The sequence below is a fragment of the Myxine glutinosa genome, chromosome 6 (genome assembly GCF_964187855.1).
Source record: "Myxine glutinosa chromosome 6, kmMyxGlut1.1, whole genome shotgun sequence".
Lineage (NCBI taxonomy): Eukaryota > Metazoa > Chordata > Myxini > Myxiniformes > Myxinidae > Myxine > Myxine glutinosa.
Window position 1 is genome coordinate 182,067,745 of NC_136266.1, and position 26,095 is coordinate 182,093,839.

Sequence of the window (26,095 nt, forward strand, 5' to 3'; positions counted from 1 at the left end):
ATCGTCGTTCCTCCAGGGTTTGTAATTTACATGTTTCCAAAACGAGATGGTAAGATGTGTAACATTGTCCTAATTAATTTAATTGATTAAATTGATAATGTGGCTCGTTAATAAAATAAACAAGAAGATGTCATGCGTAGCACGATACTTGCAAAATCCCCCCCCCCCCCCCAAAAGTTTTTCATTGATACAGCAAATTGTCCATTTCATGAAGATTAAAATTTATGATCATGTTCAAAGCTCGGGTCAACAGGATGAAAAGTGACGATTTTTCAGATGAAAAATGATGATTTTAGAAGTTTGACCTTGAGTTGACCTTTTGACCTTAAAAATTGTTGGTTTTCCCAATTTAGTGACTCGATATGCAAATGCTGTTCAATTATCAAGTCAATCGGTGGAGAATTGACAGCTTTTTAGATGAAAATTGATGACTTTAAAAATTTGACCTTGAGTTGACCTTTGACCTTTTGACCTCAAAAATAGATCATTTCCAAATTTATTGACTCAATATACAAATGTTATTCAATTTTCAAGTCAATCGGATTTAAAATGGCGATTTTAGAAATTTGACCTCCAGATGACCTTTGACCTCAAAATCAATAGGCTTCTCAATTGTGACGACCTACACAACTTGGTAAAGTTTCGTGACAACCGGTTTCGAATTGTGACCTGTAGGCCGGTGATAAACAGACAAACAAAGACAGACAGAACCACAAACGCGACCGACCAATGTACTTGAAAAATCTTCGATTTTTGCATTAAAACTAATAAAATTAAATTAATAATGCACCGGTAGGTTTTTTTTTCCAGGACCTTTTCATGTAATTTCTTTTTCGTCCTTGAGGTTAGTTGGTGTTGAAAGAAAAAACGATCCGTTCCGAGCACACAAAGGTGTGATTGTTGAGATGAGAGTTTTGGTGTTTCCTTTTCTTGTTTAAATCGAGGAATGTGATCAAATGAAGGCCGGATTTGCATAAAGTTATTGATTGTGATGGTTTTTTAAATTTTGATTTATTTGATGTGCCATACTTTTTAACAGGTGTTGCTGCTGCCCAAGTAGTTTCTTGGCAAGGGTTGTTCTGGGTTGTTTGCTATTGCTTTCCCAGCTTTGATTGTCCGTGCTCTATCCTTTTTAAATCCTGAGCGTCAAGCAACGAAACAGCACGTACTGTACCATTTTTAATGTATTTGGTACGACTCGGCCTGGCCTCGAACCACCGACCGCCCAGACTCAGAAAGGACGCTCAAACAATTCCTCCACCGAGTCTGGTTCTTGGGATCATACCCCCAAGATCATACTCCCCCCCCCCCCCCCCCAAGCCTTCTACCTCCCACAGATCTCCCGATGTCCCTGCTCTCAAATGTTGTACTTGTGTGCTTCCCCCTCTCTCCCCATCTTGTCTCCCGCTCCCTTTATTTCGTGTTACGTGTCCGTTTTTTTTTGTTTGTTTGTTGTTTTTTTTTGTTTTTTTTTGTGATTAATGTTAACTCTTACACGAGTCTCGATCTTGTATCCAAAAAAAATAATAATAATAATACAAGTATCTAGTTCTGTAATAAATGTATCCAAACACTTATTTTTTTTAACAGGTATAGATGAGGTTCAGTGGTTTGTTGGCTACATCATGCATGTCATGCACTCCTTGACCAAAAGAAAGTTCTGACTCGAGCAGATTGTAAAGTATTTATTTGCAGAATGATGAAACGACGGCTCATATTTTAGGGTGAAACTTTTCTTGATTTCAGTAAACTTGAGATAATTTTATCACCTCCAATTAATGCATTTTGAAATGTATTGGATTGGTAAAAAATTGTTTTGTTTAATTCCTCCACACCGCGTCACTTCATTCTCCACACTTCAACCGGACGTGTAACCGATGAGCGCAAGCAACACCCAATATCTGGATGCACCATCCAATTACTGGGTCTCTGAAATTTAGGCCTTCAATACAAAAGCCTCACTCTCTCTTGATGCTTTAGCTTAGTTTTGGCAATTTGTTCACCATTTTCCTGTGAGCGATGCTTCTATACATTTTTGGCAATGAATTGTAAACATTCTTTTCCTGAATTGAAGGACAACTTGGTGCATGTTGTTTGTCATTTCTGGTTTTCATCTCATTTATTCATCCAATTGGCTCATTTGAGCTGTTACTGTGACGCTGTACCTTGAAGCACGTTGGTCAAACCCATAATCTCACCATCTTTCACAGAGTGCTTCAAATTCGGTTGATTTCCTGGCAAAGTTCCACACTCTTGTGTGCATACTGTTTAGAAGTTGTCATTTTGTCCTCATCCCTGCCACGTGGTTATTTTACCTCTTCGTATTCCCCTGTAAAGCCCAGCTTAACATTAAAAAAACATTAATCCATGACATATGGAGTAGCCAGCACATATCTCCAATACAACATAAGGACAACAAGAGGCAATGGACACATCAACAATGATCAATATTCCAACAAATCAACAACAACCAATTAACAAATCGACAATCAATATGACATTTCATCATGGGATCCCCGCCTCATTGGCTAAGTGCTTGGAGAGTAATGCCAAATCGACCAACCCAATTATCCCCCAAAAATAATTGCAGTTGGAAAGGAAGTCGCTCCTCCAGACTTTCCATAGCTTTCGTCTCTGCACATGTTTGGAGCATCACATTTTTCCCCAAATACTCATTTCCCATAAGTACAACTTCTTTGTTTTATCTCCTTTATTGGAAGAGGATAGAGAAGATCAAGGAAAGAGGGAGGCAGCCGGACATGGGGTTGCTGCACCTGTATTGGCAGAAGAAGAAAGTAGCAAGGAGAGCTGTGGATAAGGTGAGGAATGATATGGAAGAGGGGGTGTTCAACAATTTTGGAAGAGGATGGTAGGAGGAAGATTATTTATAAACTGGCTCGAGACAGGGATGATAGTAAGGACATGATTAAGGATGCTGTTGGGAGGCGCATGACAGAGAGGGGCGCAGTATTGAAGGTGTAAGAAGGATATTTCAAACATCTGTTGAATCGGGGACGAAGCAACGGCGAGCTGTAGTTACTGAGTTATGTGGAGGGGAAGGTTCAGTTGGTGGAGATCACGGGAAGGTGAAAAGCGGAAGGGTGCCAGGCATTGATGAGGTGTGTACAGTGATGGTAATGTCAGCAGGAGAAGTCAGGTGTATGAAGAGGTTGTTGAATGTATGTATGAGAGATTGCTCAATTCCAGAAGAGTGGAGGACATGGTTAACTGTGCCAATGTGGAAGGGGAAGGGGGATGTTTAAGATCCACGGAAGTACAGGGGCATTACACTCCTTCGTCACGTCATGAAGGTGCTGGAGAGGATTCTGGACTGGAGGATAAGGAAGAGTGTGGAGATGTAGATTGGAGAAGAGCAGCATGGGTTGAGAAAGGGTAGCGGAATGACAGATGGGCTATTCGCACCGAGACAGCTGGTAGAGAAGAGGTTGGAGGTGCATTGTGAAATGGCATTGGGATTTGTGGATCTGGAGAAGGTCTATGACATGGCCCCAAGAGAGATGGTGATGGTGACACTGAGGTTGATGGGAGTGCTGGAAGCAGAAGTTAGGTTTGTGGAAGGGATGTAGAAGGGAATGAAGGGAAGAGTTTTAGTTTATCCTGGGATGTCGGAGGAGTTCAGTATGAATATCGGTTTGGGGCAGGGAAGCTCTCTCAGCCCATTCATGTTTACAATGGTGATGGAGTTGGTAAGCAGGAAGGTCAACATGAAAGATATTCTGGGGAGGATATTGTATGCGGACGATCTGGCTGTTGTGGTGGAGAATGGGCGGAAGATGCAGGAAGTACCGACGGAGTGGAAGGAAGCATTTGAAAAACATGATCTGAAAATGAGCATGGAGAAGACGGAGGTGATGTGGGTTGGGTAGTAGAAAAATAAATGAATATCAGGATAGAGGAGAAGCAGATCAGGCAGAGAAATAGGTTTGAGTATCTTGGGGGGAACAGTGACTGGGGATGGTAAGTCACAGGCAAAGGTGCGATGGAGGATTCAGGTGGGTGCGATTTTGTGGAGGAGGGTGGAGGGTGTAATGGCAGACAACGATTTCAAGAAGAGTGAAAGGAAAGGTTCTGATGTCGTGTGTACCACCGGCCGACATTTATGGTCTGGAGATGATGGCATTGACAGGGAGACAACAACAGAGGCTGCAGGTTTGTGAGAACAACTGGGTCAGGTAGATTGTGGGAGTGAAGAGGGTGGATAGAAGGAAAATGGATGAACTGAGGGAGGAGATTGTTGTGCAGATGAGTGTGATGGAGAGATTGGTGAAATGTCATCTGAGATGGGCTGGACATTTGGTGTGGATGGGGGAAGAAAGAATGGGAGGTAAAGTGAGCGGATAGGTTGAGTGAACAAGGTTGGAAGAAAAGAGGTAGACCATGGTGGAGATAGGAGGATTGTGTGAGGAGGGACATCAGAAAGGTGGGGGTGATTGGAGATGGAGAGAGTTCACTGAGGACAGAGGGGAGTGGAGGAGTAATCATGGTCAAGGCAGGGCAGGGCAGGAGCTTGGTGCCATTGGACCTCAGCCCTTATAAAGGGAAGAGGAGGAGAACAACTCTTCTATTGTATAGTTTTATTTGCTTATGAATTACATCCATCCATACTTTTTAAGAGGAATGGAGGGGTTTGCTTTTTTCACAGCACTCTCAAGATGCAAAAACCTCTAAAGCTTATTTATTTATTTATTTTTATATACAAGGTCTAAGGCTCATAATGGAGCTGCCACTCACCCACTCACAAACATAAACACACACACAGACACAGACATAATGATGAGACAGTCACTGAACACAGCCACTGAGCTTGGGGGAAGTGCTGTCACTGCTGTCAATTCTCATGATACTCTGGGTTCCAGTGACGTCATAACAATGGTGCCGCTTTCCTCACCGCATCCAGTGGGGCATTTTCTCCTCCCAATGGATGACAGCCGATCATCGTCTCTCATTCACTTCCTTCATTTGTATTGCTTTTTCCTCGATGGTTTTGTGTATACAGGGCCAACATCACTTTTCTTTTAGTGCCATCGTTTCCTTCTGTTGTGAGTTTGAGTCATTTTCCCCCAAAGCTCAAAGTAAAAAGGATGAAAAACAAACTGGTGTTTCTTTGTGACCGGATTTCCCTCAAATTTCAGAGCGGGTATGGGTGATGGAAGTGGCACTTTCAGTGTCCGATAGGAAGTTGGCTCGAGAAGGCTTGAACCCACGTGCGGAAGTTGAGGGAAAATGCCGCTTGCAGCAACGACGAAGCAGTCCTACTTTGTGCAAGGCCATCATAAAATCATTGCGGAACCTAATGCCGATGAAGGCATAGAGCACTGGATTGAGGCAGCAGTGCATGTAAGCAATGGCTTCAGTAAACTGCAGCGCATATTGTATGCCCGTCTGAGACTTGCAGGAGTGTTTCCTTTGGAGCAAAATGTCTGCCTCGACCAAAAGGACGACATTGTATGGAAGCCAACAGATGAAGAACACACTTACTACAGCAACGATGGTGCGGATCGTCTTATGCTGTTTGAAGTTGGGCACACGATGCAGCTTAACGATGATGGCAGCATAACAAAAGACCATGACTGTGAAAGGTACAAAGAAAGTAGCAACACTTTTCAAAATGGCCAGGCCTATTTTCCAATTGGCCTCACTGCCTGCAGGAAATCTGGTTGTACACCTCCACCTGGTTGTGTTTTCATCTGTGTCATCTATTACTGTTATCATGACCACGTCAAAGATGCTGAGAATAAAAGCAATGACCCAAACCAGTATGCAGGTCACCATTGCGATGAGTGGTCGGTGAAGCTGCCGCGACTGCGTTGCACAAACCGCGAAAAAGCGGTCAGCACTGAGGCATGCGAGGAGCAGCACACCTGCGTAGAAGTTGATGCTGTAGATCAGGGTCGTAAGCTTGCAGAGGAAGTTTCCAAAAACCCAGGTGTTGGCAGCGTCGTACGCCCACATGGGTAGTGTCAGCGCCAGCAGGATGTCGGACTGGGCCAGGCAGAAGAGATAGATTCCAGTGATGTCTTTGCGGCGCCATCGGCATATCAGCACAAGTATCACCATGGCATTCCCCAGCATTCCCAGAACGAACACCAGTGAGTAGACTATTGGAAGGAATATCCTGCTGAATGTCATCGCATCTTGAGAGCAAGGGGAACCGGAATTGAAGTTTATTGAAAAATTTCCAAATGAATCATCGTAAGTATCGTTGTAGTCGTAATAATAATCCTGATGTGTTAGTTGGGCCATTTGGTTGTCGTTTGTGGAACCTTGGAAATGGAAGGGAGGAAATCGGAGAGCATTGGTCATTGGCTGCCTGAATTGTCATTAGCACAATTGTCAACATTATTATGCTCACACGATCATTATCAACGTTCTTGTCATCAAAGTACATTTTCTCTTAGAATAAACAGACCTTCTGAGAATTTAGATGTTTATAAAAGGATCAAACAAACTTGCTTTTATGCTCCCTCAAATGAACCACTGCTTGCACCTTCTTCTTTCCCTTTATAAGGGGCGGGGATGAATGAGGCCAAGCTTCGACCCTGAACACAATACTCCTCCACTCCCCTCTATCCTCGGGCAACTCTCTTCACTCTCCAACCACCCCCACCTTACTAAAACCCCTCTTCACACAATCCTCCCATCTCAACCATGGCCTACCTCTTTTCCTCCAGCCTCCCTCCCTTAGTCCCTTAACCTCCTCTTTCTTTGCCATTCGCTCTTCCTTGATCCATACTAACTGTCCAGCCCACTTCAGCTGGATTTTCACCAATCTCCCCATCAGGTTCATCTGCACACCAATCTGCACCCTCAGTTCGTCCATCCTCCTTCTATCCACCCTCTTCACTCCCACAATCCTCGTGATCCAGTCGTTCGTGCAAACCTGCAACCTTTGTTGTTGTCTGTCAGTTCCACCGTATCCAGACTGTAAAGGAAGGCCGGTGTTACACAAGGCGCCAAAACTTTCCTTTGCCATTTTCTTGATATTTTTATGCCTCTGACAACGAAGTCGCCAGAGGAATAATGCTTTCAAGTTTTCCGTCCGGCTGTCCGTGATAGGTTTTTGTTACCGCTATAACTTAAGAACTGCTGAAGGGAGGACCTAAGTCAATCTTGGTATAAGTATTATAATAATCTAAAGATTAACTGATTCGATTATGGGGTCAAGAGGTCAAATGTCAGAGATTCCATTTGGTAAAAATTAGGATGTTACTGCACTAACTTGTGAACCAGTGATGGGATTTGACCAAACTTGGTATACGTATATGTATCTATATATATATACAGTCACGTGAAAAAGTAAGTACACCCCATGTAAAGTTTTGACTTTTTCAACATATTTCAACATACAGCTATTTGATCTTCATTTCAACAATATTGATAGATAAAGGTGATATAATATAACAAATATCATGAAACATTTACATTTTGTAGTCCATTGTATAATTTAAATGAACATAAATGCAAATTTCGCATGTGGAAAAAGTAAGTACACCCCTACATTTATCACTACTTCAAATACCTAAAATTAGAATCAGGTGCACCAGCTCAGGTGCAAATGATTAGAACATCGTTGCAGAGGATCTTAGAGGAACCTGTCTTATTTAAACCTCAGACATTTCGTTTGGTTTGCTCTTTGTTGTTCAAGTGTGCGGCTTCACCATGCCTCGATCAAAAGAGCTCTCTGAGGCCTTCAGAACGAAGGCCTTTTGAGGCCTTTTGCCCTTCAAGGTGGACGGTATATTCCTTGCCCTTTTTACGAGTGTATTCACCACAGCTCTTTTATGGTGCAGTGGATGGCAAGACGTGAAATCGAGGTAACGCTCGGTCTGGATGGGTTTCCTATATACTGCGGTACTTAAGCTTCCATTGAGGTTCCTCCTCACCAAGACGTCCAAAAATGGAAGCGACCCATCCTGTTCTTCCTCACAGGTGAATTTGATGGAAGGAAACATCCCACGGATGCCCTCCTGGATTGCATTAACAGCCGTGCTGGGGCAGATGACAAAAGTGTCATCGACATAGCGGTACCAGACACGTGGCTGTGTTGGGAGGGATGGGATGGAAGGAGAGAGATCAAGCATCTCAAATGGGTATTGAAAGCCAATGGCTACCCAGACCACCTCTGCCCAAAAAATGAAATGGTACTGGCGGCTCCAAGAATCCAGGACGTGCCACAGGAACCACCTAAGGGCTTCTGCGTGCTACCATTTGTGCCACGGGTATCTCAAAGGATTGGCAGGATTTTGAGACCGGTCGGGGTGAGGGTCAACTACCAACCTATATACACCTTGAGACGTGCACTGACCAAGGTCAAAGACAAAAGACTGAAGAACGATTGCACAGGTGTGGTATACACCATTCCATGTGACTGTGGTGGAGAATACATAGGCGAGACTGGAAGAACCTTAGGCCAGCGCATTAATGAACACCACAAGGCCTTTGAGTGTAATCACCCAGAAAGATCTGCTATCGCCAAGCATGGAATAAGGGCGGGCCATGTTCCTCTATGGGACAATGTGAACGTGCTGGCGGCATCCCCGAACCGGGCCAGGAGGCGAATACTGGAGGCTTGGCACACTGGCCAAACGCGGGCACCATTGACAGAGGAGACTGTGGCGTTACCACAGGCATACGGACCTCTCATGCATAAGTACACCAGAGAGACACCGATGCGTGGAGGAGGACAAAGACAAAGTGGGACATAGCCGACACAGGCAACACGGACAACAAAACACAATACACCGCTCAAACACGCACAAAACACTTGCAACATAAGCCGAGCATGGGTCCATGGTCACGAGGTCTCGCAACGCAGCTTTGTGATTGGTTGATAGAATAGGCCCACCCCTCCCCCCAGATATATCTGGGAGGAGGTGAACAATGGAACTTCTCTTGATGAAGGCTAGTGGAGACTCAGCGCACGCTGGGTTGCTGGCCGAAACGTTGAGTTTTTAAAGACAAAGCTATATGTTGGAGAACGGAAAAATGGATATCGTGGATATATATATATATACTCCCTTCGTTGACCTCCACACCCCTTCTGACCTCACTGACTACTACAACCACACTCTCTCCTCCTGCCTTGACCAGCTTGCGCCTATAAAAACCAAAACAGTTTCTTTCACCCATTCTGCTCCCTGGTTTACCCCTGAACTCCGCCTGATGAAAACTCGTGCTCGCCAACTTGAAAGACTCCGCAATAAAACGGGTCTCACAGTTCACTCCCAAGCCTACAAGGACCACCTACAGCACTACAAAGATGCCCTCTCCCGCGCCCACTCCACCTGTCTGGTCTCCTTCCCCTCTAACCTGATATTCATTTTCTTTCATTTTTCTTTTTCTGCTGCTCATCCCACATTACCTCCATTTCATCGTACTCATCTAAAATCCATGTTTCCAAAATTCCTCCTTCATTTGCCCTAGCATGTCGAAGGAATGCCTCCCCCCAGTACCTCTTGCATCTCCTGCTTATTCTCCGCTGCAATAGCTCGATTGTCTGCATTTAAAAATTTCCCCAGAATACCCTTCATGTTTACCCTCCTGCTGGTACCAGATGTATCACCATGATAAATATAATTGGGCTGAGAAAGCTTCGCTGCCCAAACCTGGTATTCATGCTGAACTACTCTGATATCCTAGAACCTACCAAAACTCTTCCCTTCTTTCCCTCGTACATCCTTTCCACAACCTAACCTCTTCTTCTGGCAATCCCATCCAACTCGGTGTCACCGTCACCATCGCTGTCAGGATGGTGTCACTGTCCTTATTGTGATCCACAAATCCTAATACCATTTCACCTTGTATCTCCAACTGTCTCAGCGTGAACATCCATCTGTCATCCTCCTGCTCTTTCTAAACCCTGTTCTTCCCTTATCTCCCTCTCCACAATCTTCCTTATCCTCCCATACAGAATCCTCTCCAGTACCTTCATGACATGACTTAAGAGTTTATGCTTCTGTACCTCCCTTTTCCATTTTGGCACAATTAGCCCTATCCCTGTCCCCCGGACTCAAATCCTCTCTCATCCAATGATTCAACATCCTCTTCATCCAAATGACTCCAACTTCTGCTACAATTAGTATCTCCATGTGTACCTCATCAATGTCTGGTGCCCTTCTTCATCCTCTTCCTCACCTTCTGCTCTGTGATCTCCACTAATCCACTTTTCCCTCTACATAACATGGTAGCTCCAGCTCACTGGTGCTTCCTCTCTGGTTCAACAGCTCATTAAAATAGCTTTCACATACCTTCGATACTGCCCACCTCACCGTTGCTAGCTTCAAATCACCACCCTTGATCACCATTCACTCTTCACGTCCTTCCCATCCTCATACATACAAATCATCTTCTTCCCACCATCTTCTTCTCACTTGCTGTACACACCCAGTTGCTTATCATCCCTCGTATTATCCATGGCTGTCCTTGCTGCTTTCTTCTTTTTCCAATACATGTGCATTACCCCTGCATCTGTTTGTCCTCCTCTTTCCTTAATATTCTCTATCCTCATCCAAACCTCCTTATCTTTACCGACTACCTTCACTTCTCCCTCCATCTACCATACCTGGTTTCTATTCCTTGACGATGTACCCTTTCCTGATATTCTTCCACACAATACTTGTGCAATTCCCCTAAACACCTCTGTACTACTTCCAAACGTTCGGCTTCTTCGCCAGGTTCCTCATACTTGGCCCTCACCCTCTCCTTGTACTATAGAGCAACGTTGTCCCTGCACCTCCTTCACTTTATCATCTTCCGACACCAGCTCTTAACTTCCTTAACTTCCTTAAACACCACAGACTTGTGCCGAGTGGTGACCTGCTCTACTGTCTTTAGTCCTCCACAAATGTTGCTTCGTAACTATCAACTTTTGACATTCCTAACTACCAATTTCAACCCAAGCTTCCTAACTATCAACTTTTGACATTCCTAACTACCAATTTCAACCCAAGCTTCCTAACTATCAACTTTTGACATTCCTAACTACCAATTTCAACCCAAGCTTCCTAACTATCAACTTTTGACATTCCTAACTACCAATTTCAACCCAAGCTTCCTAACTATCAACTTTTGACATTCCTAACTACCAATTTCAACCCAAGCTTCCCAACTATCAACTTTTGACATTCCTAACTACCAATTTCAACCCAAGCTTCCTAACTATCAACTTTTGACATTCCTAACTACCAATTTCAACCCAAGCTTCCTAACTATCAACTTTTGACATTCCTAACTACCAATTTCAACCCAAGCTTCCCAACTATCAACTTTTGACATTCCTAACTACCAATTTCAACCCAAGCTTCCTAACTATCAACTTTTGACATTCCTAACTACCAATTTCAACCCAAGCTTCCCAACTATCAACTTTTGACATTCCTAACTACCAATTTCAACCCAAGCTTCCTAACTATCAACTTTTGACATTCCTAACTACCAATTTCAACACCAAGCTTCCTACCTATCAACTTTTGACATTCCTAACTACCAATTTCAACCCAAGCTTCCAACTATCAACTTTTGACATTCCTAACTACCAATTTCAACCCAAGCTTCCTAACTATCAAATTTTGACATTCCTAACTACCAATTTCAACCCAAGCTTCCTAACTATCAACTTTTGACATTCCTAACTACCAATTTCAATCCAAGCTTCCTAACTATCAACTTTTGACATTCCTAACTACCAATTTCAACCCAAGCTTCCTAACTATCAACTTTTGACATTCCTAACTACCAATTTCAACCCAAGCTTCCTAACTATTAACTACCAATTTCAATCCAAGCTTCCTAACTATCAACTTTTGACATTCCTAACTACCAATTTCAACCCAAGCTTCCTAACTATCAACTTTTGACATTCCTAACTACCAATTTCAACCCAAGCTTCCTAACTATCAAATTTTGACATTCCTAACTACCAATTTCAACCCAAGCTTCCTAACTATCAACTTTTGACATTCCTAACTACCAATTTCAATCCAAGCTTCCTAACTATCAACTTTTGACATTCCTAACTACCAATTTCAACCCAAGCTTCCTAACTATCAACTTTTGACATTCCTAACTACCAATTTCAACCCAAGCTTCCTAACTATCAAATTTTGACATTCCTAACTACCAATTTCAACCCAAGCTTCCTAACTATCAACTTTTGACATTCCTAACTACCAATTTCAACCCAATCTTCCTAACTATCAACTTTTGACATTCCTAACTACCAATTTCAACCCAAGCTTCCCAACTATCAACTTTTGACATTCCTAACTATCAATTTCAATCCAAGCTTCCTAACTACCAACTTCTGACATTCCTAACTACCAATTTCAACCCAAGCTTCTTAACTATCAACTTTTGACATTCCTAACTACCAATTTCAACCCAAGCTTCCCAACTATCAACTTTTGACATTCCGAACTACCAATTTCAACCCGAGCTCCCTAACTACCAACTTTTGACATTCCTAACTACCAATTTCAACCCAAGCTTCCTAACTATAAACTTTTGACATTCCTAACTACCAATTTCAACCTAAGCTTCCTAACTATCAACTTTTGACATTCCTAACTACCAATTTCAACCTAAGCTTCCTAACTATCAACTTTTGACATTCCTAACTACCAATTTCAACCCAAGCTTCCTAACTATCAACTTTTGACATTCCTAACTACCAATTTCAACCCAAGCTTCCTAACTATCAACTTTTGACATTCCTAACTACCAACTTTTGACATTCCTAACTACCAACTTCAATCCAAGCTTCCTAATTACCAAATTTTAATGCATTTCATTTAAAATAACATGTCTAAGTCCACTGTCCTAAAGAGATTTCATAATCAAGGTTCCAATCTAAACTGAAATTGCATATGTTTGTTTTTTATGCAACGAAGTTAGGAATGAAAACTTTATCAAAGGTTTTGATATAAACTTTTGGTGGTTAAATTTCCTCGTTTAACTCCGGCAATAGCTCGCCTGCTCCTTGTGAAGAATGCCCAGGGATCTTTAACATCCACCAACTAATGCTAGAGGATGGGACACCCGGTGTAATGTCCATCCATGGGATGATGCACGCATTGATGCCTTGTCATACCTGCAAAACACCAAGGTGATAGTTTATAGCTGGGCCACGATTCAAACCCAGACTAGTAACCTCCGAGGTGAGTGCTCATACCTCTAGGTCTTCCTACCAGCCCAGATGAAACATCAGGATATAACTACCCCAGACTTCCTTTATATAAACTACCATTATCAGGCATGGTGCCATTGTGCCAATAATTTCACAAAACTGTTTTTTTTTTGTTTTTTTTTGGACAAAACAGACAAACAAAGCCACTGAGCTTGGAGGAAGTGACATCACTTCCCAGGGCACTCCGTATACTAGCGACACCACAACGACGGTGCTGCCTTTCACCCCACTCAGCAGGACATTTGCTAAGGAGGAATTTCCTCCTGCCCATGGATGCCAACCTATGGGGATTGTCCGTGCTCTTATCCTTTTAAATGCTGACTGACAAGTAGGGAAGCAGCACGTACCATTTTTAAAGTCTTTGGTATGACTCAACAAGGATTTCAATTGCCGACATCCCAGACTCAGACCAGATACTCTAACCATTACACCACCGATTATGTTAATTGAAAATTTGTGATATTCCAAGTGAACTTTGCACCTTTAACCGGAGTTGATCCCAGTTCGTACTTGAGAGGGACACCTCCATAAAGTCCTCTGGTTATTAATTGACGGATAAGTGGGGCGCTCGACTGTGAGCTGTGTGGTCATGTATTTTTCAAACATGTTACGTCTTTTTTTATGGTTAAGTAGAACAGAAAACAGGAACTTTTACTTTAAATGACACTGTCATGTTTCTGCCACACAGGTCAAGCTGCTATGTCGTAGTGTTATTCCTTAGACTAGCCGAAACCCGTGGAACATCCACGGAAGGGAGGATGTGGTGTATGGATAGAGTGTACCATTGCATTATGGATGGCATAGGGGATTTGCTTGTCCGAGTAAGAGTTAGGAAGAAAGATGAGAATGAAGAGTGTGGATATGAACAACATATTTATTGCAATCGACTTAAATGACAACGCAACGATATACTTTTGAAAAATGAATGGATTCGTAATAGGAATCGGCATAGCACCACTCTGGGATTGTCCACTCAGTGGACGGCTTGCTGTCGCCTTCGACTGTCCAATCAGCGGACGGCTTGCTTCGCCTTCGCCCAGCAGACGCCAATACGATGGCGTCGTAAGATGGCGTCGTATCGGCAGTTAATCGGATGCTTTTGGGCCCCAACGTCGGCTAATTCAGATTTTTCGAGTATGGCTGTACGTGATAAACAAAGAGCGCGGTTCGTAGATCGTAAATCCATTAGTGCCGTGGGCATCGGGTCACTGGGTGCGGCGTAAAAGGGATAACAAAGTCGAGTCCTTACGCTATTATTATATAGATGGAAATTAAGCTTGGTGTTAAACTGTTAGCATTACTCGGTGGACAGAAGATGTCCCACAAATAAGTATTTGACATAGGGTTGACGCATTGTTGCTGGCATGTTGAACGAATTACATATTCTTCCTCTAATCTACTTGGGGCACCGCACTTGATCTTTGTAGATTTCAGAAGTGAAGCAGAGTTGAGCCCGGCTCGTGCTTGAGCATTGTGGAAGGCTCGGTGTTGTCAGATGAGAGAACAAGATAATTTGGTTGGTGGCAAGCATGCCTCTAGGTTGTCTGCTCGTAGAGCTATTCTCCTTTAGAGTCAAATTCGACTAAAACTGCCAACAGGGAGGCTCGGAATCCCAGAGCGTACGTCCCGAATCCCGAACATAAACCCATCTGTCCCGGAAACATTTAACGCGTGGACTCAGCTAACCCACATAATCTGTCAAAAAAGGAAGTCATGTGGGTCAGTGCCCTGGCTAAATGCCATAAAATATACATAAAAGATAAATAAATTAATGGGGTGTGGATAAAATGTGGACTTGATGGGCCAAATGTCCTCCTATAATCAAGTTTTGTTGCATGAGGAAAGGATATAGCACACATGAGAAATTATACCACTGTAAAAGGACAATTGACAGGATTGTAAAAGTAAAGGATTGTAAAAGGATTGTAAAAGGACAATTTCAGAATCATTGGAATCTCCCGTGATGACGCTATCCCTGAGTGAGGGCCTTTCACTCACTCACCGCAGGCAGGTTGGTGGTCTTTCCGTCTTCTACCGACTCCTCTCCGGCCTTGCTCCCCCAGCTCTCTCTGGGCTCTGTCCCCCAAATATTCCTGCAGGTCGCACAAGATCTGCCTGCAACCCTCTTATGGTTAAACTGCCAAAATCAAGACTCTCTGCTCACCTTCACTCCTTCATTCCTCTTTTCTCCCACCTCTGGAACAAACTCCCTCACTCTCTTCAATCCCACTCCTCCCTCCAGGTCTTTAAAACGGCTGTTCACCACCATCTCTTATCTTCCCCAATCCAAAACCTTGATCTTTTCTACCCCCGCTAATTTCACCCCACATCCACTTTTTTGAGGTGACTTTTGTCTTCTTTCCTGGAAGTCCTTGGTGTCCTTGCGTTTTATACCTATCCTGCCTCCCCCCAGGCCCTCTGCCTCCCACACATCTCCCGATGTCCCTGCCCTCAAATGTTGTGTTTGTGTGCTTCCTCCCCTTCTCTCCCCATCTTGTCGACCGCTCCCATTTTTATATACTTTGTTTACTTGTTTGTTTGATAAATGTTAGCTCTTTCACGAGCCTCGACTCTGTATACAAAAAAAAAAACAATAAAAAAAAACAAATCCTTCACTATCGGTATGTCCTCTGGCCTGACAGGAAGGCCTCAGAGTACGTGCATTTTAAATAAGTGTACGTACTCTGACGAGCATCTAACGAGATCAATGTTCCGTCCCATGCAAGGTTTGAATGTTCCGTCCCTCGAATTATTATTCAACGGGCGTCCCGTCTGCCGGAATTCATTCGTGAACGTTAAAGATCCCATGGCATCTTTCACATGAAGAGTCGGTGAGCTATTGCCAGCAGCACGGCCAAATTCCTGCTCTAACCAGCAGAGGGCATGGCATCCGCGGCACAGCCATACACTCGGCCAATGATGCCATCCCGCAATGCATCAGCGGCACAGCCACACACTGGGCCAATGATGCCATCCCGCAATGCATCAGCGGTACATCCATACACTCGGCCAATGATGCCATCCCGCAATGCATCAGCGGCACAGCCACACACTCGGCCAATGATGCCATCCCGCAATGCATCAGCGGCACAGCCACACACTCGGCCAATGATGCCATCCCGCAATGCATCAGCGGCACAGCCACACACTCGGCCAATGATGCCATCCCGCAATGCATCCGCGGCACAGCCATACACTCGGCCAATGATGCCATCCCGCAATGCATCAGCGGCACAGCCATACACTTGGCCAATGATGCCGTCCCGCAATGCATCAGCGGTACAGCCACACACTCGGCCAATGATGCCATCCTGCAATGCATCAGCGGCACAGCCATACACTCGGCCAATGATGCCGTCCCGCAATGCATCAGCGGTACAGCCATACATTCGGCCAATGATGCCATCCCGCAATGCATCAGCGGCACAGCCACACACTCGGCCAATCATGCCATCCTGCAATGCATCAGCGGCACAGCCATACACTCGGCCAATGATGCCATCCCACAATGCATCAGCGGCACAGCCACACACTCGGCCAATGATGCCATCCCGCAATGCATCAGCGGCACAGCCATACACTCGGCCAATGATGCCATCCCGCAATGCATCAGCGGCACAGCCACACACTCGGCCAATGATGCCATCCCGCAATGCATCAGCGGCACAGCCACACACTCGGCCAATGATGCCACCCCGCAACTTTGCGCTGTATACGAACGAAGAAGAAGTACGTCTTCTTCCTGCATTCTAGATTTGAATAGCGATAATACTCTGCGAACTACATTGAGTAAGAATTGTGGGTATTATTCACTGCTACAAAATATAACTGTATTCATATTGCTTTATTATTGGTGTAAAGTAAAAGAACAAATCACTCACCTGCTACGGTGCTTGATATTGGGTTTGGATGGCCACCTCTTATTCTGGGCCTCTCTGATCTGGAGTTAAATAAACCCTCATTGCGATGGGAGGAGCTTGGCTTGAAGGGACTCCATAATGCACATCAGCACTTCCTTCTGGAAATACTTTGAAACTGACCTTATTTTACCCTTGTGGGATGGTCACGTAATCGTTATGAGAACCCCATGCAGGGCAGCAGCTATGGTGCCATTTGTAATTTGTGGACAAGGTGCCTCGAGTTGCATGCAATTTGATGCGATTGTCAAATAGATGATACAGGTGTGAGTTGATGAGGTCATCAACCCAAATCATCACCCAATCGCTCTCTTTGCCTTGATTGTGTTCTTTTCTCACCTGACACCTGTTGGAATAGGTACTGTAGCTATAACCCCTCTTTTCCTTCCTCACGTCCACACCTTCTGCCTCGCTCAATTATGTTTTTCCACTTTCCCTGTTTTTCCCACTCACAAATGCCTTTTTTTAGACCTTCAAATTTCCCAATCCAACGTATTTTCATGTCCAATGCCATCCCCTTCCATGCTGTTTGTTATTCCTGGCATTTTCCTTGATCACAACCTCTTCAGGTACATTGTTTGCACCTTCGCAGCTCTCTTATCCCATGATTTGAGCCCCTGTGGTTCCTTCACAATGCCATCCCCTTCCATGCTGTTTGTTATTCCTGGCATTTTCCTTGATCACAACCTCTTCAGGTACATTGTTTGCACCTTCGCAGCTCTCTTATCCCATGATTTGAGCCCCTGTGGTTCCTTCACAATGCCATCCCCTTCCATGCTGTTTGTTATTCCTGCCATTTTCCTTGATCACAACCTCTTCAGGTACATTGTTTGCACCTTCGCAGCTCTCTTATCCCATGATTTGAGCCCCTGTGGTACCTTCACAATGCCATCCCCTTCCATGCTGTTTGTTATTCCTGCCATTTTCCTTGATCACAACCTCTTCAGGTACATTGTTTGCACCTTCGCAGCTCTCTTATCCCATGATTTGAGCCCCTGTGGTTCCTTCACAATGCCATCCCCTTCCATGCTGTTTGTTATTCCTGGCATTTTCCTTGATCACAACCTCTTCAGGTACATTGTTTGCACCTTCGCAGCTCTCTTATCCCATGATTTGAGCCCCTGTGGTACCTTCACAATGCCATCCCCTTCCATGCTGTTTGTTATTCCTGCCATTTTCCTTGATCACAACCTCTTCAGGTACATTGTTTGCACCTTCGCAGCTCTCTTATCCCATGATTTGAGCCCCTATGGTACCTTCACAATGCCATCCCCTTCCATGCTGTTTGTTATTCCTGGCATTTTCCTTGATCACAACCTCTTCAGGTACATTGTTTGCACCTTCGCAGCTCTCTTATCCCATGATTTGAGCCCCTGTGGTTCCTTCACAATGCCATCCCCTTCCATGCTGTTTGTTATTCCTGCCATTTTCCTTGATCACAACCTCTTCAGGTACATTGTTTGCACCTTCGCAGCTCTCTTATCCCATGATTTGAGCCCCTGTGGTTCCTTCACAATGCCATCCCCTACCATGCTGTTTGTTATTCCTGCCATTTTCCTTGATCACAACCTCTTCAGGTACATTGTTTGCACCTTCGCAGCTCTCTTATCCCATGATTTGAGCCCCTGTGGTTCCTTCACAATGCCATCCCCTTCCATGCTGTTTGTTATTCCTGCCATTTTCCTTGATCACAACCTCTTCAGGTACATTGTTTGCACCTTCGCAGCTCTCTTATCCCATGATTTGATCCCCTGTGGTTCCTTCACAATGCCATCCCCTTCCATGCTGTTTGTTATTCCTGCCATTTTCCTTGATCACAACCTCTTCAGGTACATTGTTTGCACCTTCGCAGCTCTCTTATCCCATGATTTGAGCCCCTATGGTACCTTCAAACTGCTTTTATCTCTATTTTTATGGAATGCCGTTGTTGTACTGGAGCAGTTCTCAAACCAATCGGTTGTCTTTCTTCATTTCACAGGATATTTGATTTCAATGTATAAACTTTTAATGGAAGAATTTCCCAAACATCCTACCTCGTCCCTTTGACCTTTGGCAGTGTTTTCTGCAATATCTCCGATTCCGAAGAAAACCACAACCTCATTTTAATCAAGAAGATGTAGCATTTCACGGCTAATCTCTTTTTACCTGAACACATTTGACGTGTGTGGTGTGTGTCGGTGGTTTTTTTTTCTTTTTCTTTTTTTTCTTTGAGCCCTCCTGGCTCGTAAAGATAATGTTTTGGTGGGGAAAGGTAACAGCTGAGTAATCATGAATCACAATCTCAACCTCTATCAACCTTTCGTCCTGCAATGACCAGGCAAAGCTACAGGAAAACTTATTGGAGTAATAAATAAATAAAAACTTGCCACAGTGTATGCCAAGTTCAAAAAGGATATGAAATTTAATGAATATTTATATATTATACTGAGACTTAAATACTTGTGCTGACATTTCTAACCCATTTATTTGTGACCACCGCACTCAGCAGGGCATTTACTAAGGAGCAATTTCCTCCTCCCCATGGATGCCAATCTATGTGAATTGGTCGTGCTCCTGACCTTTTAAATGCTGACCAACAAGCAGGGCAGCAGCACGTACCATTTTAGAAGTCTTTGGTACGCCAGGGTTTGAGTCGTACATATCCCAGACTCGGAGCAGACGCTCTAACCATGACGTCACGAAGTCTGGTTTTATGAGTTGATGATTTTTCTGAAGATGTGCAGCTGCAATGTGTCTGTTGAAAGAATAAGGAAGTTTGTGACTTGGGGTGGACCTGGCAGCAAAGTTGTATGTTCGTTTATTTCAAATAGTGAAGTCGTTAAGGATGACAGAATAATATTGTTTCAAGAATGTTATGGTCGTCTTTCATACGTGAAGACGGCCGTTGCATATAACATAAAACACCTGCGTGCATGGATACATGAATTTACTCATATTGTAGGATTTGTGCTGGTTCAGCAACCACACTGAGATGCCAACAGACCCCTTTATGTCACATTCAGATGCCAACAGACCCCTTTATGTCACATTCAGATGCCAACAGACCCCTTTATGTCACATGTAGATGCCAACAGACCCCTTTATGTCACATGCAGATGCCAACAGACCCCTTTCTGTCACATTCAGATGCCAACAGACCCCTTTATGTCACATTCAGATGCCAAGAAACCCCTTTATGTCACATTCAGATGCCAACAAACCCCTTTATGTCACATTCAGATGCCAACAGACCCCTTCATGTCACATCGAGATGCCAACAGACCCCTTTGTCACATTGAGGTGCCATCATACCCCTTTATGTCACATCGAGATGCCAACAAACCCCTTTATGTCACACTGAGATGCCAACAGACCAACATGCTAATGCTAGCAGATGGGTCTCCAGCTTGACATCCATCCATGGTGTTTTTTGTGATGCAGTGCCCTACCTTCAAAACACCAATGTTCCTAGTTAAGCTAAGAATCAAACCCAGATTGGAAAATTCAAAGGTAAGCGCTATTGGACGGTTAAAGAATGCTGCCTTAATAGATACCAGTTGCAGAAGAATAGGATACTTTTTCATGGACAAACCTCAGGCTCATGGAAGAGCAAGACTTCATTGGAATGTTGCTTAGTTCTTCATTCTGATCGAACCTATAAATTGTATTCCATTGTTATCGACCAGTCCATCCATCTCTGTTTGTAACTGTCTTTGACTTTCTGATCATGTGGGCTATTGAAGATGTGAGTTAAAAAAGAAGAGAAGCAAAGTGTCTGCTTTCATTGAGGTGAAGCTGTTGTAAAGAAGAAAAAGTTACCAGCTTTAGCTGAATTCAGCATGATAACGCCATGGTCGTCTCGGCTCGGCCCGCGGGACGGTGGAGTGAATCGGCCGTTCGGACTACGTTTGGTCCTCGTGCCTGTGGACACGGTTCGGTTTTCATTGGTGGTTCAGCCCTGCATGGCAAGGACCTGGCGGACCGAGAGTGCGAGGCGTGGCAGTTTTCAAAAACGTGTATATGGATCGTGGAAGTCGAGGTCTGAGTGTGCGAGTTGAGGAGCGTATTTGCGCGAGCGTCATGAGGGTCGAACTGAGTGGCTTTTGAACAGTGATTTTTGTCAAAGAATTTAGTGATATTTGTGAAAAGCATAATTGATTGTTGTAAGCTGAATAAGCATGACGTTAATGTATTAAGGCTAGCGGGGAGAGCGGGACATAAGGAAGAGGAGAGGGAGGGCTGGGAGGAGGAAGAGAAGAGATAGAATAGAGGGTGGGTGGTTTGGGGGGAGGCAGAGAAGAGGGAGTGTGGTGGAGGTAGGGGTGAGTGCCTCGAGGGTGGGGGAGAGGAGTGGAGTGTGGAGGGAGAGGAGTGGAGTGTGAAGGGAGAGGAGTGGAGTGTGGAGGGAGAGAGGGGGAGGTCAGTGATTGGGGAAAGAGGTGTGTGTGTGTGTGTGTGTGTGTGTGTGTGTGTGTGTGTGTGTGTGTGTGTGTGTGTGTGTGTGTGTGTGTGTGTGTGTTTATGGGATTATTTGTTTGATCAGTTTGTGATTTTATTTTTTTCAAAGTCTGACGAGGAGGAACAGGCTGCTACCTGTCTGTCATAAGGATGTGGGAAGTCACAGCAGAGAGTTGAGTGGTCAGCAGAGATAAAGAGGATTTTCCAGAGAGTCCGTGAGATCATTCATTAATGAAGATTAGGAATTGGGACTTCCGCTTCTGGTTCCTCGGGCGAGGAAGCGTCCTTCGAGCTCTCCACGTCATCAAAGTTTAAGTATTTTCCCATTCGTGTCTTTGTCACATTTCCACTCGTTATTATACTACATGTTTTACTGTGTGTTTCTACTTAGGTTTTGGTTTGTAATTCGTGCAAACTTGTGTGTAATTAATCGTTTTCTGTTTGTACCACATGCGCGGCCTGGTCCCTCTCGGCTTCCCTCCCCACATCGGTATTTTGTAAACTTAAGGTCTTTCCTTCGCTGTATTGTTTTTTTCTTTGATTTTCTCTTCTCCCCCCGAAAACCCCCGAATATTTTACCATTTGTCGAACGTTTTAAATACAAAAAATAATAATAATAATAATTACTTATATTTCCTTCTCTCCTCGCGGACCAAGTGCTGTTGTCTCGCCCCACCCCCTTTATCTCCGTTTTCTTCTGCCTCTCCAGCCGATACTCACCTTTACAACACGCTGTTTTTCTTCCTATTGAAAAGGCTTTTATCAATTTCCTCTTCAATTAATTCCACTTCAAATTTTTTTTAAATCTCTCAGTGCCTCCTCTCCACATTCTCTAAACTCACCTTCATTCCACTTCTCCTCTATCGTTTTCAGACGGATCTCTGACTTGAAAATCACAACAAACCCAGTTTGTAATAAATGTTTGTTTTTCATTAATCATCCACTTTCTAAACTCCCCCCTCACCCCTCCCCTCCTTAACTCCCCCCTCACTCTTCCCCTCCTAAACTCCCTCCTCACACCTCCCCTCGTAAACTCCCCTCTCACACCTCCCCTCCTAAACCCCCTCTCACCCCTCCCCTCCTAAACTCCCTCTCACCCCTCCCCTCCTAAACTCCATCGCCCCTCCCCTCCTGAATTCCCCCCATGCCCCTCCCCTCCAAATCTCCCCCTTGCCCCTCCCCTTCAAATCTCCCCCTCCCCCTTCCAAACCCCCCCCTCCCCCTTCCAAACCGCCATCGCCCCCTTCCACTTAAAAACTTCCCCCCTCACCCCTTCCCTTCAAAACTCCCCCCTCGCCCCTCCCCTTCAAAACTACCCCCACCGCTCCCCTTAAAAACTCCCCCTCACCCCTCCCTTTCAATCCTCCCTCCTTGCCTCTCCCCTCCTAAACTCCCCCCTCGCCACTCTCCTCATAAACTCCCACCTCCCACCTCACCCCTCCCCTCCGAAACTCCCCCCTCACCCCTCCCCTCCAAATTTTCCTTCTCACCCCTCCCCTCAAAATTTCCCCTTTTGCTCCTCCCCTTAAAATCTCCCCCATTCCCCCTACCCTTCAAATCTCCCCCACCCCTACCATCTTTCTCCAATTCTCCTCCTCCCCCCTCCTCCTCAAAACTGCCTCCTCCCCACTTCCTCTCACTTCTATCTCATACCTCAACCTCCTCCAACCTTTGACTTTGCTCTGGCCCCCTGCAAACAACTCCTCACTGTCCCTCATCCCATCACCATCAAAGCTTTTGTCCTCCTCATGCTTCCCTTGCTCCTAACTCTTCTGCAATCTCTGACACACGATCAACAGCTCTCCCTACCTCCCCCTCTGACCCCTCATCTTACCCGACCCCTTTCCTCCCCTGTCCTTTACCTGGTGTTCCCCCTCCCTCTTCCTTAACGGTATGGACCTCAAACATCCGGGGCCTTCGCTCAAACCTGATAGATCTCTCCATACAGGTTGCTTCTGACAATCCAGACTTGATCTGCTCAACAGAAACTTTCCTCCTTCAAGATATCTCTGATTCCTTAATATCTCTCCCTGGTTACTCCCTCCTCCGGTATGATAGACCTGAGCCTCATCCTGGTGGTGGGGTGGCTATCTTTATCAAAAACTCTCTTCCTCACTCTCCTTGCACTGCCCTCTCTCCACCCCACCCCCAGGAGTACCTCTGGCTACGGCTTCCTCTCCGCTCCCAACTTTTGTTCATATGTGTTCTGTACCCTCCTCCAAACAGTGATGACTCCATTTACATTTCGCTGTCTGACAACATGGACCAACTTCTATCCACTCATCCCAACTCTCTCTTCCTCATATGTGGTGACTTCAATTGTCATCATGCCAGCTGGTTGGATGTGGGTACCTCTCTCACCAGCCATGGCATCTCAGCAAAGGACTTCTGCGACTCATTGGGACTGACACAATCTGTCAATTTCCCGACCCGGATCTCAGTCAACGGAGCATCTTCTCTTCTAGACTTGGTTACGACAAACTTCCCTGCAAATGTCTGCTGCTCTTCTTCTGTTCCAATCGCTTCTTCTGATCATGTGCTTGTTAAAGTCGACATCTCACTGGCCATTCTCAGAGAGCCTCCTCAGCGCCGACGAGTCTGGCATTTCACTCAGGCTGACTGGCATGGTCTTCAAGCAGCCATCAATCATCTGGACTGGTCTCCCATCTCTACAGCCTCTGACATCAACTCTTCCTGGGAATTCTTCCAAAGTAAACTGCTCTCTCTCATGCACAGATTTATCCCATCTCGTCTCGTCTCATCTCGTCTTCAGTTGTCATCCCATTCCTCCCGTCCATGGTACACTGAATCTTGTGGTGAGGTAGTTGCCCTGAAACAACTTGCCTTTGCCTCTTGGAAGGCAAATCCAACTGAAGGCAATCTCAGTTCCTTTCACAAACCTCAGAACAAGTGTGTGTCTACCCTCAGGAGAACCAGGAAACAATAGCTCTCCACTCTCAAGAATGAACTCTCAAACCTGTCTCCCTCTTCCAAATCCTGGTGGCGTCTGGTAAAATCTGTTTCTGGTGTTTGTTCCCCCTCCATCTACTCCCTTACCTCAAACGGCTACACAGCTGAATCCGTACGTGAAAAAGCTGAATGCCTCAACTCTGTGTTTCCCTCAAAACGCTTGTGTCCAAAACCAGTCTCTCTCTGTACCCACCTTACCCAGTCGAACCCAGCTGCTCCTGGACTCTGTGTCCTTCTCTCCTGACAAGGTGGAGAAGTTTTTGTCAAACCTCGACTCTGATTCTGCAACTGGACCAGACGGCATCAGCCCACGGGTCCTAAAATCCTGCTCTACTGCTCCAACTCACCCTCTCTCAGTTCTCTTCACCCTCTCTTTTGCTCAAGGTCATCTTCCATCTGCTTGGAAATCAGCCAACATTACCGCTGTGCACAAAAAACGTGCAAAAACAGATCCTTGCAACTACAGACCAATCAGCCTGCTCCCAATAATCAGCAAGGTCATAGAATCGATCATCGCTTCTGACTTCAAATCCTTCCTCTTCTCCAATGGCTTGATCTCGGATCATCAATTTGGATTCAGACCAGGTTATTCTACTCTGGACATGCTGCTTCTGCTGTCTCAATAATGGATGGAGGTGCTCAATGCCAAACAGGAAATCAGAGCTGTCTCCCTTGACATATCTTGTGCCTTCGATATGGTCTGGCACCCAGCTCTGCTCACCAAACTCTCCTCCTATGGTATCCATGGAAACCTTCACACATGGCTTGCAGACTTCCTCTCTAGTCGTAGTCAACGTGTGGCCCTGAATGGGTTTCTCTCATCTCCTCTTCCTGTTCAGGCTGGAGTTCCTCAATGCAGTGTTCTGGGCCCTGTGCTTTTTCTGGTCTTCATTATTGATCTCTCCGACTCTCTGAAAAATCCTCTCTATCTCTTTGCTGATGACTCCACTCTCTGCCGCTCCATATCCCAACCCTCAGATCGGCAAGCAGCAGCCTCTTCACTCTCTGCAGATCTGGATAAAATCACAAACTGGTCAAACAAGTGGAAACATGTCTTTCAATCCTGACAAATCTCACACTGTCACTTTGTCTCTCCGAAAAGACCGTCTGGACAACCCGCTCATGTACTTTCTGAATAATCCTTTTGAAGAAGTTCTGTCACTCAAGGTTTTGGGTTTCACTATCTGCCATGATCTTTCCTGGGAAAACCACATTCCAAGCTGGCCTCCAAAATCAGTCGCTGATTGCACATCCTCCATCGCGCGAAGTCCTTTCTGGGCACTTCTGAGCTCCTCACCACATACAAAGCTTTCATCCACAGCTCAATGGAATATTGCTCTCCCCTCTGGGCTGGTGCTTCTGCCTCACACCTAGCCCGGCTTCCCGCGGTTGAAACCAAAGCATTCAGAATCACTGAAATATCCTACGATAAAACTGATTCTGAGGGCCTTTCTCTCTCTCACACAGCAGGCAAGTTGGTGGTCTTTCTGTCTTCTACCGACTCCTCTCCGGCCTAGCTCCCCCTGTTCTGTCTGTGCTCTGTCCCCCAAATATTTCTGCAGGACGC

The 26,095-nt window shown here is 45.0% G+C and overlaps 3 protein-coding genes across 4 annotated transcripts in view; 2 read left to right on the forward strand and 1 right to left on the reverse strand.

Annotated features, from left to right (window-relative positions):
- Positions 1-26,095, forward strand: part of LOC137429002 (FYVE and coiled-coil domain-containing protein 1-like) — a 168,241-nt gene that overhangs the window by 62,288 nt on the left and 79,858 nt on the right. The gene's annotated exons all lie outside the window — the stretch shown is intronic.
- The window catches only part of LOC144892699 (uncharacterized), a 400,706-nt gene that overhangs the window by 8,466 nt on the left and 366,145 nt on the right, over positions 1-26,095 (forward strand). The gene's annotated exons all lie outside the window — the stretch shown is intronic.
- LOC137428997 (C-X-C chemokine receptor type 3-like) lies at positions 1,673-17,132 on the reverse strand. The gene is made up of 2 exons (XM_068118962.2): positions 17,086-17,132; positions 1,673-6,284 (listed from the first exon to the last, which is right to left on the reverse strand). The coding sequence occupies exon 2, from the start codon at positions 6,262-6,264 to the stop codon at positions 5,143-5,145; it is 1,122 nt and encodes a 373-aa protein (XP_067975063.2). The 5' UTR covers positions 6,265-6,284; positions 17,086-17,132; the 3' UTR covers positions 1,673-5,142.